This window comes from Euprymna scolopes, chromosome 18 (genome assembly GCF_053919585.1).
Source record: "Euprymna scolopes isolate OS-2025 chromosome 18, ASM5391958v1, whole genome shotgun sequence".
NCBI lineage: Eukaryota > Metazoa > Mollusca > Cephalopoda > Sepiida > Sepiolidae > Euprymna > Euprymna scolopes.
This window is the reverse complement of record NC_136499.1, coordinates 59,223,123-59,239,653: the sequence shown is the minus strand read 5'-3', so window position 1 is coordinate 59,239,653 and position 16,531 is coordinate 59,223,123. Positions and strand designations below refer to the sequence as shown.

General features: G+C 33.6%; 1 protein-coding gene across 1 annotated transcript in view; it reads right to left on the bottom strand.

Moving 5' to 3' along the window:
* Nucleotides 1–405: 405 nt before the first annotated feature.
* Nucleotides 406–16,531, bottom strand: part of LOC145297626 (beta-1,3-galactosyltransferase 1-like) — a 62,865-nt gene continuing 46,739 nt past the window's right edge. The window contains exon 2 of the mRNA XM_080143712.1: nt 406–1,774. Within this exon, the coding sequence (XP_079999838.1) occupies nt 618–1,769 (1,152 nt within the window). The 5' untranslated portion in view covers nt 1,770–1,774 and the 3' untranslated portion in view covers nt 406–617. The remainder of the gene's footprint in view (nt 1,775–16,531) is intronic.

The following is a 16,531-nucleotide window of genomic DNA, read 5'->3' as shown; positions in this document are numbered from 1 at the left end:
TCTTTCAATATTCTGTTTTTTTTTCCACGTTGTTCATCGCTTTAATACATTTATACTTATTTACCAGTAATGCTTAACACACACGAACAAATATTATTAAGTAAAAAAAAAAAAAAAAAATGAGAATCAGGTAGGAATCATTCTATACTTGAAACACCACTAGACAAAAAAAAAAAGAAAGAAAAAAAAGAAAAAAAGAAAGAAAAAAAAGAAAAAAAGAAAGAAAAAAAAGAAAAAAAGAAAGAAAAAAAAGAAAGAAAAAAAGAAAGAAAAAAAAGAAAGAAAAAAAAGAAAGAAAAAAAAGAAAGAAAAAAAAGCAAAGAAAAAAAAGCAAAGAAAAAAAAGCAAAGACTAGTAAGAATCGTACTACCACAATGCCATTATTGTGCCATATTTCCGATATGTGGAAAATATGGTATAAAACCTTGAGTAACTTTTCCAGCTCCTTCGGTCCTATTTCTATTCGAGATTCACCTTGGATATCATTTATTGAACTTGGCCTTCTTTCACTCAATGGCGGAAGGAGTACAACTGCGTTGAGATTAATAGTTTAATTTCTCATTAAAAACCCATTAAGGTACCCCGGCAGAGTAAAGTCGGCGCTTTATTATCGTTCGTCACGAAGAGACTAATTTATCTTTCTGTACCAAGAAAACACAAGTCAGTTTAGGATTTTTCAATTCTCTATAAATTTTTCTCATATTTCGAGGTGAAATGTGATGACCAGAAATAGAGTTTTTATAATAACAGCCTTTTTTTGGACGTTGGCTGAATGAGAATTTGTTACTGTGGATCCTGGTGGCATTAACCGCTTGCGCCAGAAATCCAGTCACAAAGACATCCTCCAGCCAGAACAGCCTTTGATTGAACGATTCGCTATACAGCTCCGGGATCAAATCTCCAGAAACTACGTACGACGTCCCCGACACATAGGGCGGGTATTCTTTGCCCGGAAACGCATCTACGGAAGTAAACCACTTCGATTTTTTAGACCTCATTGGGGGAGCATGTTCGAAAACATAACCCATGATGAACTTGGAATGTTTTTCTTGGGCCAGCGTCTCGACCAACACCGGAATATTGACGTACATATCATCGTCAGTCTTTAGGACAAACTTGACGTTCGCACAGCGAGTGCTAACCCATCGTAAGTAGGAAATCGATTTGAGCGATAGGTTTTGGTAGCGATCAATAAAATCTTCCTGCACGATATCATTGTACAAACGACTCTCCCTGGCGATGTCCTCCTGGATGCTTGGATTTAACGATCGTCCCTCGAAGAAGACGAGCTTGATAGCTGAATTATTGGTGGCGTCTCTGCCCCACGTATTGCGAATCGTTTGCCTTTGGTCCTTGTTTTGACCTGCCGAACACACAGCAATGAAGATCTCTACATCGTCCGAGCAGTTATCTGCTGTGTGGATATAATTAAATATAGGACGGTGTTTGATTTGTTGGCGTTCGGGAGGGAAACTGTCACCGTTAACCTGAGGTCTCCTCAAAGCTGAATTCCCACTGTTTAGTGGTTCGTTGAAAAACATCACAGTCCGTCTGAGATTTCTGGAAGACTCCATAGTGCGATTCTCTGGAAATCTATAGAATTTGGTGTTGGAAAAAGAAGCTATCCATTGAACGAGCGGCCGCTGCTGCTGGACACTTGATTGCGACTGGATATAGTACGACCACATAAGGTCGGAGGCCATGAAACCGTACAGCAGGAAGCAGGAGAGAAAAATGACGAGCCACAGCTTCAATTTTGGCTTGGACATTTTACCTACAAAAGAAGAAAAAAGTAAGACATTAAAAATTTAAACAGATTTTTCATTATATACATAAAATAAAAATTACAATTAAATTTACCAAAATGATCCAAGATGGTAAAATTAAAGTATATTATAAATATTAAAGAATTAATATTTATAAAGTTATCTCAGCCAGATGTAAAAGCTCGATAAAACCAAATAGGAGATCGAGCTTATAATACGAGCAAACAGTTAATAAAACATGTTAAAAAACACTTTGAAAGAGAGTTAAAAACATTTAATCTGAAAAGGAAACACTAGATAAATGGGTAGTCCTTAATCCGCGGAGTTTTGAAGAAATACTTTCCTTCTCATCAGAGGGTAGGAATTAGCAAAATGCGGGATCGGATTTTGTATGCAAAAATATTTGATGAAACAGCAAGTAAGTCAAAGATCTTACTTGATAACAAAAAAGTGAAGCAGAGGGAATATGGTAAAGAAAAAGGTGATTACACGTGAATGGATAGTCGGTGGAAGATAAATAATCCAGTGACGGTAAAATCCAAATGTATAACTTCAAGAAATTTAATTGAATTTCCATTTGCACAATTAAAATCCAAGGAAATCCCGTAATTGCAAGATGGTCCAAGATAATCCAAAGGCAGAAATCCATGGAATAATTCACAAAAATGTGTACAAGGGAAAAAAATTCCAATAATATTAATAAAAGAAAAATAAGATGTTTTTCACTCTACTGCCGAGACAAATATTAGATTAAATGCTTTTAACTCATTTCAAAGTGTTTAACATGCTTTATTAACTATTTGCTCATATATATATATATATATATATATATATATATATATATATATATATATATGTTAATCATTTGCTTGAAACGTTACTCAGTTTGAATATACGAATTGTGATGGATAAATAAAATCTTTCTCCGTTTTTTTTATGACAAAAATGTTTTATATGAATTTTGAAAAGTCTAAGCTTAATGAATGCATTTTCATTTGGTTCCAGAGCATATATAGTTTAATAACGTACATATCATCGCCAGTCTTTAGGGCAAACTTGACCTGTGGCATAAAGGTCTACTCCATAAAGATCTCTAGCTGTGGCAAAGCTTGAAATGTCTTCTCAGTTATTAAATCATTTTTTTCTGATAGTTCCTAAGAGTTGTGGTTGATGAGAAAGAATCAGAAAACACAGTATTAATGCTGGAGTCTCTCAGGGGTTCATCCTGGGCCCAACTCTCGGATGACCTATATCAATGATCACTCAAATCCTAAGATCATTAGTAGACATTTATGCTTACGACATCTATAGAAACACTTCAAAGGCCCCAAACAACCAAGTTCTTTCTGATTCTCTCTCCTCTAATTTTGAGCACATAATGCAATGGGAAGAGGTGGCTGGTTCATTTTAATGCATTTAAAACCAAGCTTCTAGCTTTACATCATAAACGCTCTGATCCCCATCTGGTATCAACTGAAATGAATGGCCATCGTCTTGGGAAGACATGTTTTTACAAGCTTCTGGGCCTGACCTTTACTTCCGATCTGAAATAGAACATCAAATCCGTTGCCAAAGTCGCTGGAAAAATGGTAAATACCTTACTGCCGATGCAATTCTCTACCTGTATAAGAGCCAAGTACGTCAGGAATTGAGTATTTTTGCCACATCTGGGCAGGAGCTGCTAGTTACATATTTATCAAATGTTTACCTTAAAAAACGCCATTTTGAACAACTTACATGGTTCGTGCAACCGATACACTCTGCCGTCTTTTCTCCTTATTCGTGAAAATAATCGTCCCAACATTATATATATATAGTGCCACGCAAAAGTATTGGATGCATTACATTTTTCTTCATAACTTTAATTAGGGTTCAAGATTTTACCTAAAATTTGGTCAGTATATTCCTGTTACTATTCTAAATGACATTTGGTGTAGTAATTACAAAATCAAAGTTTAGGAAGATTATATCTAAGGAAAAATATGAATTAACAAACGCAAAAATATTGGATACACTTTAAAAAAAAAAATCTTTTTCTGAAATAAATTTAAATGACTTTTGCTTAGCGTGTTGCAATAATGCAAACGAGTTATCACTGACTAATCAGAAGGCTTTATATTAAAATAATTTTATAAAATTCTAGTTTGGGCTCACCTCTTCAAAGTCAACCAGTTCATTTATAAAAATGCCTAAAACTAAAGAGTTGTCAATAGACATTCGTAAAAAAAAAAAAAAAAATCACTGAATACAAAGGTAAAGGGTGTCGAATAATATCAAGGGAAGTTAATCTACCACTTATTACAGTTGAAAACGTTATTAGAAAGTTTAAAAACCCTGGTGAAGCTGTTGCAAATCTTCAAAGATGTGGTCGGTCAAGGAAATTAAACGAAAAAAAAAAAAAATCAAGGTGGGTAGCAGAAAAGCACAAAAAAAAAAAAAATCTTACTCGTGGGAAAATTCCAACCGACCTCAGAGAAGCTGGGATTAATGTGAGCAAGGATACAATCAGTAGAGTTCTAAATCGTGCAGGTTTTGTATCAAGGTCCAAGAAAAGTTCCATTATTGAAGCTTAAACATGTCAGATCACATTTGAATGTTAAAACATATGGAGAACAATCTCAAGAATTTCGGAACAAGGTAATCTGGTCAGACGAAACGAAAAGCGAAATATTTGGAAGAAACACAGCAACACATGTATGGCGTAAAAATGGCACCGCCTATAACAAAAATACCATTCCTACGGTAAAGTTTGGCGGTGGTTCGATTATAGTATGGGGATGTTTTTCATCCAAAGGTACTGGTGAACTAGAAATCATCAATGGTAGAATGAATGGACGTATGTACAGAGAGATTTTTGAGAAAATCCTCCAGAAATCTGCTGATTTGTTGGGACATAATAGCAATTTTGTGTTTCAGCAGGACAATGATCCCAAGCATACTGCCAAACTAATCAAAAATGGCTTAGAAATAATGGAATTGACGTTCTTATTTGGCCCAGTCAGTCTCCAGACTTCAACTCAATTGAAAATTTGTGGAAAATATTGAAAATCAATGTTCACAAGAGGAATCCACAAAATATTCAACAACTAAAACAGTTCTGCAAAGAAGGCGCAAAATACCTGCATATCGTTGCAAAACCCATGTGTGCAATTATAGAAAGAGATTGGAAGCTGTTGAAAGCAATAATGCTATGAAACTAAATATTAAATCAATGTATCCAATACTTTTGCGTTAGTTGATTTATATTTTCCTTTAATATAAACTTTCTAAACTTTAATTTTTTAATTACTTTCCCAAATATTAGTTAGAATAGTAATAGGAATATACTGACCAAGTTTTAGGTAAAATCCTGAACCCTAATTAAAGTTATGAAGAAAAATGTAATGTAGCCAATACTTTTGCGTGACACTGTGTGTGTGTGTGTGTGTATATATATATATATGAGTGCGTGTGCGTAGAGTCATCACGTGTCATGTTTGAAAAAGAGGAAAAATATTTTTTCGTAAATAATATTCAAAGTCGTTATTTTTTTTTTCAAATCCGGTCATTTTTTTTATTGACTAACGGGGGGGGGGATTTGCTTAATCGTAAAATACACTTAAATATATTTTAATTCGTGTAGATTTCGTATTTATTATTACAGAATCAAATCTCTATTGTATTATATTGTACCTAATATTTAGTAGCGATTTGAAAAGTTTAAAAAATAACTAGAATCGAAACCAAAACATTTGCATTCCGGCCGGGTTCCTTACCGATATAGCCATCGAGAGACAGTTAAGAAAGGTTTAATATTAAACGACTTGAAGAAATGAATTAGATTTGGGCATGCGCAGAAAGAAATGAAAAAAAAATATGTCGGAAAGTTGAAATGAACATTTGCATTTCATCGTGCCGATACATATTTTTACGCGTTATTCATCCATCTAAATAAAGATTTTATTCGTTATTTTCTGTTAATTTCAGTATTATGTGACCAGTAGTTTAAGAGTTTATCGGTTAAATACTTAGACACATGCATACATGTGTTTTATTCATATAGATAAAATTCGGGTTTTGTCTTTATAGACGCATCGTCTTTATAGACTTTGATGAAACAGCCATAATTCCTTAAGATTAAAAACAATCATTTTTTTTTTTAATAAAATCTGTCGTTTTTATCAGTTGACGTAAATCAAGTCTATCAGATATCAATGAATACGGCAAGCATTAAATCAAATGTATCGTTAGGAATTGGGATCTTACATAAATACAAAATTGTGGTATATTTATCATAAGTATACAAGTTCTAAATATTAAAAATCAACAAATTATTTGTGTACGTTTCTGAGACTAATACCACTAAGTCTCTTCATCAGCACAATAATATTTATTCTTCTCGAGATGACGTAAATTTAGTAATATAAAGGTTTGATAACGAGTCAAAAGAATGAAAAGAATATTCTATTGTCACAGCCCTAGTTATGGCCGTAGATGCATGGGTGTATATGGTTGGTTGGTTGTTTTACGGCATATCAACCCTTTTCAGGTTATTTAATGCCGAATCTAGTGATTTTGAAGAATTTTTTTTAAACAGAATATATATTTTTTTTCAAGTCAGTTTCTATTTAACCTATAGTTGGGACCCTAACAGGTATTACCACTCCGGGTCAGAGTGGACCTGGGAGCAATGACAATTAGATGGTGGTTCCATACTCCACAAAGGCCGCAAGCTGGGGGCTCACCATCGGATATAGTTTAAGGTCATATCCAGAACCGCATGTGTGTATAACGAAACGGTAAACAAGATTGCGTTTTAGTTTGCGTCAACAATTTTAAAACTGATCTACAAAGATTATGAGAAAAATTATCAAAGCAAATAAAAGCATCAAAAACTACAGTCGGGTGTTTTTTGTTCATCAAATGTGTTGCAATGAAAAGCTCCTGCCTTAAATTATGATGTGATTGAGCTTAGAGTTTAACTGCAACGGGAAATGCTATTGGGCATAATGTTTATCTGAAAATAAGAAAGAAACCTGATGATTCTCACTGTGTTCTATGTATTACAAAACTAAGCTAAGCATCAGATATAGAGGTAGGAGGAAAGAGGAGAAAGAGATGAAGAGAGAAGAAAAGTGTGTATGAGAGAGAGAGAGAGAGAGAGAAAGGAGAGAAATGAGAAAGGGAGAGGAGAAGGAGACGTGGAGAAAGGGGGTGGAGAGCTGGATGAATGCTAAGAGGTGTTTAGGAATGGTTGGAATCGGCGAACAGTGGCAATGTCAGACCGGCCAGACGGTTTTTGGCCATTGTTACTCGGACTGCTGCTTCAAATGCTTCTCCGAATTACCGAAACGCCGGACTCGACACCACATTCTCCCACATCGTCTCCGATCAATCTACCTTCCCATCTCCACTGCCAGTAAAAATGCGGGAGGGGGAGGAGGTGAAGTGTAAAAAGGAGGAAATCAATTCTGCAGCACAAAAAAAAAAAAAAAAAAAAAAAAAATGAAAGAAATGCTTTGGGGGTTTTTGTTTTTTGTTTTTGTTCGAGACAAAAATAACCGGAAAGATTGGAACCATTCTCGTCGGAAGATTGAGAAAAAAGAAAAAGAAAACAGAAATAATAAAATAATAAATTTCTTTGTGATTGGACGTGATAACCAGACAACTGCCTCAGACCAGAACCTAAACACTGTGCCTTCCAGTGAATTGGCTTTATAACACGCGCGTGCGCGCACACACACACACACACACACGCTTTGAAGAATAGATATAAACTTTATTTCTCTCGCCTGATAAGGAACAGTTGGTTTTATAATGAACCAATTTGCTGCTAAACATTAGCATGTTCAGTGTTACTGTTGCGAGTATGTAATATTTGTCTATATAAATAAAAATTATTTGGCTCTTTTTTATTGAGCACTCTTAATAGCCTCGTTTTAATTCATGGGTGTTATCTTCTGAATGCCTTGAACCTGGAATATGTGTGTGTGTGTGTGTGTGTGTGTGTGTGTGTGTGTGTGTGTGTAAGCAAAATCAAGACATTTCAAAAAGGTGCTGATGGCAACAAAAAGTGTATTTCATTTTACGTTACAATTGTTTCCATGTCCGGTCGACAATTTCAAACATTACATCATTTGAGAATTTTCAAAAACCAGCATTTCTTCAGAGAAGTCATATATATATATATATATGCACACTTGGTTAGTTGCATCCCAATTGTCAAAGGAGAAAATCAGTCCACAATCATATTTTTTTGTTCAGTATTTCACTATTAAGAAATGGCCAATTGATAAATTACATTGTATGAAACAATATAATAGAAAGTCCAACCACAGAATAATATAACCTGGTTTAAACTATAGTATTGTTAGCTATTCGGCATTAGTTTTCTTAAAATTAGTGGGTACTCATTTTAGTATCGAATTGTCCGATCTGCACGATGCTCTCCGCGTAAACCTTAGCTAGACGTTAAATCTGATAACGTCAAACGATTACATACGAAGTCGGGGAAGGTTTGGCACAGAACATACAAACAAAACAATGTTCTTATCCACAATATGTGAATTTGTGATTTCGATCCAGGCACGTTTTTGATGGCACAGTCACCTGCAGGACGATGTATTTTCACCAGTCCTATTAGCGGAGTTAGGTGCTGGACGTGACGACATAGCTTTTACATATATACAAAGACGAAAATGATGCAAGTATTCATGTACAAATGGCAGCGTTACCGCATGTTTATATAGAAATAACATATAATTTTATAATACAAAACTATTCAGTTTCATATGACTATCAAAAAATATGTAAACAAAAAAAAATACATGGTAACAACACAAACTGCTTCAAATGTTTTATTTTTTTTTCAGGAACAAGTACTAGACAAAATAATGTGGTTTTGTTTATTTGTTAAGAGGAAAACAATGAGATAAAAAGGTAAAAAAAAAACAAACAAACTTTATTACAATTTTATTGTTCTGTTTATATGATAGACGTTAGGCAAAAAAAAAAAAAAAAAAAAAAAAAAAAAAAAATCAAAACACACAAATATAATCGGAACCCCCCTCCATCCTCTCGCTGTTTTAAAAAATCTGACTTGAAAGTGGGCGGATAAAGAATTAGTCACGAAAGCCGATAAAGTACTTGAGAATATTTTCTAGCGATAGTGGGTGTAGTCAGAAATAAATTATATGGATACAGCACATACACACATGTGTGCGTGTGTAGATGATAATTTGACAAACTGTATAGTTAACAAACATGAAAATTGTTATGGTGTAAGCAGATCTACGCAATTCTGGAATAAATGGGATTATCCAGAGACAATGAATACATTAACATCTAAACGTCGTGGTAGAAATAAGTGACAGTTATGGCCCCAGAATCATGACGTGTACTTCTGGAACATACCTTTTTCTAATACACGTTTTAGATAATTATACAACTTTATATCGTTTGGATATTACCGGCCTGTAATGTCACTGCAAAAAATATTATCATCATTATTATTATTATTATTAATAGAGGAAGAAGAAAAACTAGAAAAATACATAATGTAAAATACTGAAACGATAATTATGGCAGCAAGAGACATGGAAAAAAATCAACAAAACAGAAGATAGAGAGAGAGAGAGAGAGAGAGAGAGAGAGAGAGAGAGAGAGAGAGAGAGAGAGAGAGAGAGAGACAAAGGATATAACGAGAAAAGAAAAATAAGAGAAACAACTACACGGAAGATTCATAAGAATGACAAAAGATATAAGGAAAACACATGGACATGGATGCGAAAAGGACATGTAAATCGAGAAACTGAATCCCTAATAACTGCAGTACAAGATAACTCGATAACAACGAACCACGTCAAAGCAAAAATTGACAAAACACAAGAAAACAGCAAATGCAGACTGAACAAAGAGACGAAACGATAAACCGTATAGTAAACTTACTTTTATTTATTTTTATTATAATCATTATTTTAAGTTTTATTAAAAAGTTCTGTAAATATATTAAAAACGCACTCGGAAAGACGCCCATTTATTTAAATATATTACTTTTGGATGTTTTTGTCATTTAATAAATTGATCACGTGAAGGTATCATGAGATTAAATCAAAATTTAATATTTAAAAATATATTAATTGTCGCCAAAGTTAATGTTTTAAAGAATAATTAAATTGAATTAAAAAAAAAAAATCGCTGTATATAAAAATCAATCTTGGTCGCAAAAATCCGTGAAACAAACTGAAACATTCACAAAATCCGAACAAGGCAGTTATTTTATATTTGTTTTTGCTATTAATAAGTTTGGCTTAAGTGTATTTAGTTATTTATTTTATTATAATTATTTGAAGTTTTTTTTAAAGTTCTGTAAATATATTAAAAACGCACTCAGAAAGGCACCAATTTATTTAAATATCTTATTTAAATACGTTCGTTTTGTTACTTAAAAAAATGTTTTGTAAATATATATTTTTTCTTTTAAATCTTCAAAAGTTTTCTAAATATATTTTAAAAAAATCTTTCTTGCGAATATTCGCTTATGTCTGCTATTTGACGCGAAATCAGGTTTATTTTATTTTATTAAAATTAAAAAAATTTAAACAACTTGTGTCAAGGTCGAATCACCGGTGTCAATTGAAATGTGCGACGGTTGTCACTAGTCGTCGTCGTTTGCTACAGGGTATCTATTCTTTACTTGGTCCCATAGAGTTAAACAACAGAAATAAATGGCGAGGAGAGAAAGTTGCTGACAAGTCTTCAATCAAGGCTTCAATTAAGGCCGCATGGTACATCTTTGGAATGATTCTTCACAATGATTTGCATTTATTCCTAATCCATGTGTGAGTGAGTAGGAACGAGTGAGATGGGGAAGGGTGAAAGAATTGTCTGTGACAGGGGAAGGTGAAGATAGATGACCTAGTGATAAGTTCTCACCGAAGTGAATTCTTGAGCCTCTAAAAGATATTGACAAACTATAAATAGACCTTGGTGGTGGAGGTGGCAGCAGCAGCGGCAGCGGCAGAATAATTGCACAGCGTCTTTTTGGAGAAGAAGTAGAAGAGAAAGAGGATGTATTGTTGATTGAAGGAACCAATTAACCAACCAAGTCAAACATACAGAAAAATGAAACACTGTTCACAATTAAGGAACTTTTTTTTTTCTGTGAGACGTTTGGAAATATTTTGTTCCAAAGTGGAACGTTGGAAAACTCATCTGTTTTGTAATATCCAACATTAGATTAAAATTACAAAAAAAAAAAAAAATAAATAAATAAATAAAATAAATAAATAAATAAAAAATAAAATAAATAAAAAAAATAAAAAAAAAATAAAAAAAAATAAATAAAAAAAATAAAATTAAATAAATAAAAAAAAAAAATAAATAAATAAAAAGAGGTTTTTGCATGTAAACATGCAAAGGGTGTAGGTTAATAATTAATGACCGAATTTTAAAAAATGAATAAACAAAAAAAAAAACAATGTTTCTTTGTGAATTTTATAAAGTTCCACTTCGATGATCACATATGCCCTTCAAACGACACGTGGTGCCTCAGTGGTTTCCGAATAAAGGGACATAACTCTTCGGAACATCTGGATCATAATCTTTTATATTCAGATATTATAGTTTAATAACCAAAAAGTCCATATGTTAGCATTATTACACGTGTGAAATAAAATAGGCTTTCCTATGTTAAGAAGGTGACAACCATATGCGCCATTCCCATAAAATGTTTTTGAAATGGAAAATCATTCTCTCCCTATATATATATTTATTTTTACTGTTTTAAAAATAAATAAATAACAATATATCTTGTTTACGTCCAAAATAAAAAATGGGCAATTTCCAAGAAAAACAAAAAAACAAAAAAGCATCCGATCTTCAAGGTGAAGACGCTAAACTCAATATCGTTAAAAAAAAAAAAAAAAAAAAAATCAACATTATATATATATATATATATATATATATATATACATATATAAGCTGAACGTCTGTGTGTCTGGTCACAAATAGGCTCCTATATGGTTGACTAATGTACAAAACTGATTACATATAATGATAGAAGGTATATCGAGGATCAGAAATGGGTATGTTTGATCTGGCAGAACGGTGGTTCATAAAAATTGTGGGGTCTGCGTTCGCGCCTGGCCCCCAAAGTATGGAAATAAAAAATGAAAAAAAAAAAAAAAACGTTTACAAGTGTTTTTTTTATATAGATGTACATAATACTCTGATAAGTATGTTTCAACTTAAATAGGGATGGTATAATAAAATTATGGGGTCTGCGTTCGCGCCTGTACTCCATGGAAATATGGCACAAACTTTAACAAAGACTTTTCATATCTATTTGCGTAAGTATATTTTGATAATTATGTTTCAATTTGAAGAAATATGGTGTAATAAAATTATTAGGTGTTCGTTCGCGCCTGACTTCCATAGAATGTAAATATGTCCCAAAGTTTAATAAGCTTTTTTAAAAGGGGTGAGGGTCCAAATAACAGCTTAACTTTAATCTTAATTCACGGTAGCTTTTATTTATTTTTTTTTGAGTTGAATCATATTGTGTCGAATAAATTCACCTCATAAATTCACGTTCTTATTAAAGTGAAAGCCAAAAATGTCTGAACTTTAGACAATTCTCGACACAAATTTTGAATAACTGTTTTTTCCTTCTCCACTTGCACGTGGCACTCTTTCGGAAATAGATAAATAATAAAAAATAAGAACGTTACTTGTTATCGTGTCAAAAGAAGGAAAAAATCCTGCTCGCGTGATTACGTATCTTTTTAAAAACATTTACATAAACAGATATAAAAATAAAAAGGTTAAGTTTTTTTCTGTCAGTGTACCAGAAGGAATTCAGTTGATTACAACCCTTTCTGCGTGTTCTTTATATTACAATAAGTACAACCCCGAATCCGACGGCGCAATACTACCCCGTTCAATACTGTAAAACTGAAACGAAGCTGTTCTACTTGAAAAGGGCGCCATTTTCTTATTCATATCGATTCTTTGCTTTAAAAACTTAAGTAATTACGTGTTTACTTTTTTTAATATCCCATTTTGCTTTTTCGGATTATTTTACTAAAGTAAGTAAAGCTTCATTATTTTTCAAAACTGTTTTTGTTTCTTTGTTTTTCGATATTTCGGCGATATTATTTAGTAAGAGTGTTTAGCGGAAAGCTGACAAACGACTACCCGAAAAAATAAATATACAAGAAATAAAATGTTACCATAATCAATAAAAGTTCAGTTCATGTTTTTTAGGGTTTTGAAATAGTTTTTAATGTTTTTTACTTGAAATAATTTCAGCGAACCGAAGTTAAAACGAAATTTGAGGCGTAACTACTTAAATGAATTTTTATATAAACTACACATGCCATAATCGAATATTCCTCAAGCACAATATAATGTAAAACATTAAAATATGTTTATAAATATTCCTTACGTTGACGGAACTCTCTTAAATTGTTAACACAGAATGCTCAGGTGCCCCTCCTTCAAATTGAAAACGGGGCTCTCCATTTCAAAATCGCTGCTATTTTGATTTTTTTAAAACCGATTCGTGAATTAAAAACAACCCCCCCCCCAAAAAAAACAACTTTTTTTTTACAAACTACTTAAAATTACAAACCAATGAACTTTTTACCATAAAAGTAACTTTTATTGACTATGGTAACATTTATTTCTTGTATATTTATATTATTATATATATAACATTTTCTCTTTGTAAGGAAACATCATTTTGTTGGTCATTCTTGGCTACAAATGGAAACAAAGTTGATACAAAAAATATATTTTCGCGAAAATGATCTTTACTTTCATCATATTTTGTTTAGGGTAAAATTTTTGAGTATCAAAACCTATCTCTTTACAACCCCCTCCTTTTCATAACCTATCATACTTTCATCAATCACAGTCCATTTTCTGTAGGCTGTTTTTGAACCCAGTCAATGACAGGTACTTCTGCTAATATATATATATATAATAAATAAATTCAAAGGTTAGAGAATTTATATGCAAACTTAGAAATCTATTATATAAAATTTACCGGGGAAGACAATGGAAGTGGTCCCGAATCTCTAAGTTCACTCTGAGTGGTCTATGATGACAAATCACTTAAAACTTAAGTACCCTATTTGTATGACATTTACATCATATGTATGATTTTCTATCTTGTGCAGACAATGAAAGTGCTTCTAATCCAAGAGAGTTATGGAGGCCGAACCTTCCTTAAAACATCAAATATATTTATTTTTGATTAAATTTATATTATACTAGCGAAAGTACCCGTCGTTGACTGGGTTCAAAAACAGCCCACACACACACAGCTTTATATTATAGATGTATAAAAATCTCCATGGAAAAGAATAGGCGTTTTCCCGAATATCTACGTTTCCCTCTATGTTACGAACATTTACGTGCGCCAACCTCTGAGTAACCCCCTTAAAACTTCAAATATGTATATTCTGTTTTAATTAAATTAAAAACCTATATTCATAGTTTTTCATCATTTCAGATACACCCGGCTATATTACAGGATGAGATGCGGCAGTAAAAACAAAGCAAATAATAATACCAAAGAGCCGAGAAGGGGTAAGAAGGATTGAAAGACCGAGGAGAGAGCGCTGGCCAGACCTCAGCTGGACAAGCGCAAAGAGAACTGGGACCTTGGGGAGGCTTAGTGCCACTCAAATTCCAGTATAAACCAATGACCATTGCCACCGAATAATCAATGGTAAGCGGTTGTTGCGATGACGCAAATTCATTTGCAAATGCTATCGAAGAAGGTGGAGAGAGCTGGACGTCCGGGGAGACTTGTCACTCAGCTTCCAGAGAACACCACAGGTTTCCAATTAGATCGTTTGTTGACTTGTGTGAAAGCTCCATGTGAGCCAATAATAATAATTTGGCGTTATGAGCATAGTGAAAAAGCACATCTTAGTGATTCATATTTAATCCTTAGCAATGTCGGATCTTCCAGCTAGTATTCATTCATTCAAGTGGTGTCTTGCCTGGCCCTCCATTTATCTCTCTCCCCAGAGGCATTCATGAATTCATTGTTGGTCATCATTTTTGATGTTGCCCAGGTATTCAGACTGTCAACATGTTTCTCGCAGTCGTCCTCTGCTTCTTCCACCCAACCCAGAGGGCTCTTTTTTGGGAGCTAAATTTTATCCGCATTAAAAACCGATATTGCGTCTAACTTTACCTTTGTAGGGAGGGGCAATAAACAGGAACAACATTTTAATTTTGGATCGTTCAGGTATTGTTTCTTAAAATAAAGCAAAAAAACTAGATTTCTATATAAAAGACAGTGGACAAAAAACGCGAGTGATACGAGTAGTCAACAATTTTTCATGATATATATTAAAGTACAATTAACCCGTTAGAGTAATTATATATATATATATATATATATATATATATATATATATATATATATATATATATATATATAAAGTGAAATTGTGTGTATGTCTGTACATTTCCTTGCCAAAGTACTCTGACTATTTTCAGTCTACAGACTCGAGATTTGACATAAGGAGTATTGAGATTTGGGAAAATCCGTTTAAATCATTTTCGGCGGGAAATTTAGCTGGCAAGGGGTCAAAGTTTTTAACAATTTGACCTTTGAAAACTCTATCAAACTCCTCCGCCAATTTTGGGCCTAAAGACTTGAAATTTTAGATGTAGGTTACTTAGACATGAATCAAACCTTTTAACTTGATTTGAGCCCAAAGCAATAAATGTTAAAGGGTCAACATTGGGGTCAAAATTTAAAAAAAATTGACCTCTTTGGCCTCTACCAAATTATAAACGTGCTTATAGTAATATCTCATAGGATTAGCGAATCTCTCGACAGAGGCTTCCTCTCTAGGGCAATCGCTCTTGACATATCAAAGGCCTTGATAAGGTATGGCATAAAGGTTTACTTCACAAGATCACCAGCTATGGTATAGCTGGAAATGTTTTATCAAGTATTAAATAATTTCTCTCTGATAGGTTAATGAGAGTAGTGGTTGATGGGTAGAAATCAGAAGCTCTCAATATTAATGCTGGAGTCCATCAGGGGACCATCCCGAGTCCAACTCTCTGATCTATATTAATGATCTTCCAAATTACATCCTTACATCATTCGTAGATATTTATGCTGACGACACTACAATCTATGGTAGTACATTAAAGACCGCAAACGACAAAGTTCTTTTATTCTCTCTCCTCTGATCTTGAGCATGTGGTACAATGGGGAAAGCGGTGGCTGGTTACTTTTAATGAATCTAAAACCAAGCTTCTATCTCTACACCATCTACGCTCTGATGCCAATCTGGCATCAGTTGCAATGAATGGCTCTCGTCTTGGAGAGGTTTCATATTTTGACAAACTTCTGGGCTTGACCTTTACTCCTGACCTGAAATGAACACATCAAATTCATTGTCAAGGTCACTGGAAAAATGGTGGGATCATTCTACCGTTCCAGTGGATATCTCACTCCTGATACAATTCTCTACCTATATAAAAGCCAGGTACGACCAACGATGAAGTACTCTTGCCACATCTGGGCAGGAGCTGCTAGAAGCAGCTTATCCTATCTTGACAGAGTTCAAAATAGACTTCGCAGTTTAGTGGGGGATACCCTTTTCTCTTCCCTGTAACCTCTTTCCTACAGAAGAGACGTCGCAAGCCTAATTCTGCTTTACCATTATTTTCATGGCAAGTGTTTCTTTTTTTTGGGGGGGGGGGGAGGGCGTCGTCCTCTTCGCCTTAAGTTTAGGAGAGTCGAAAGT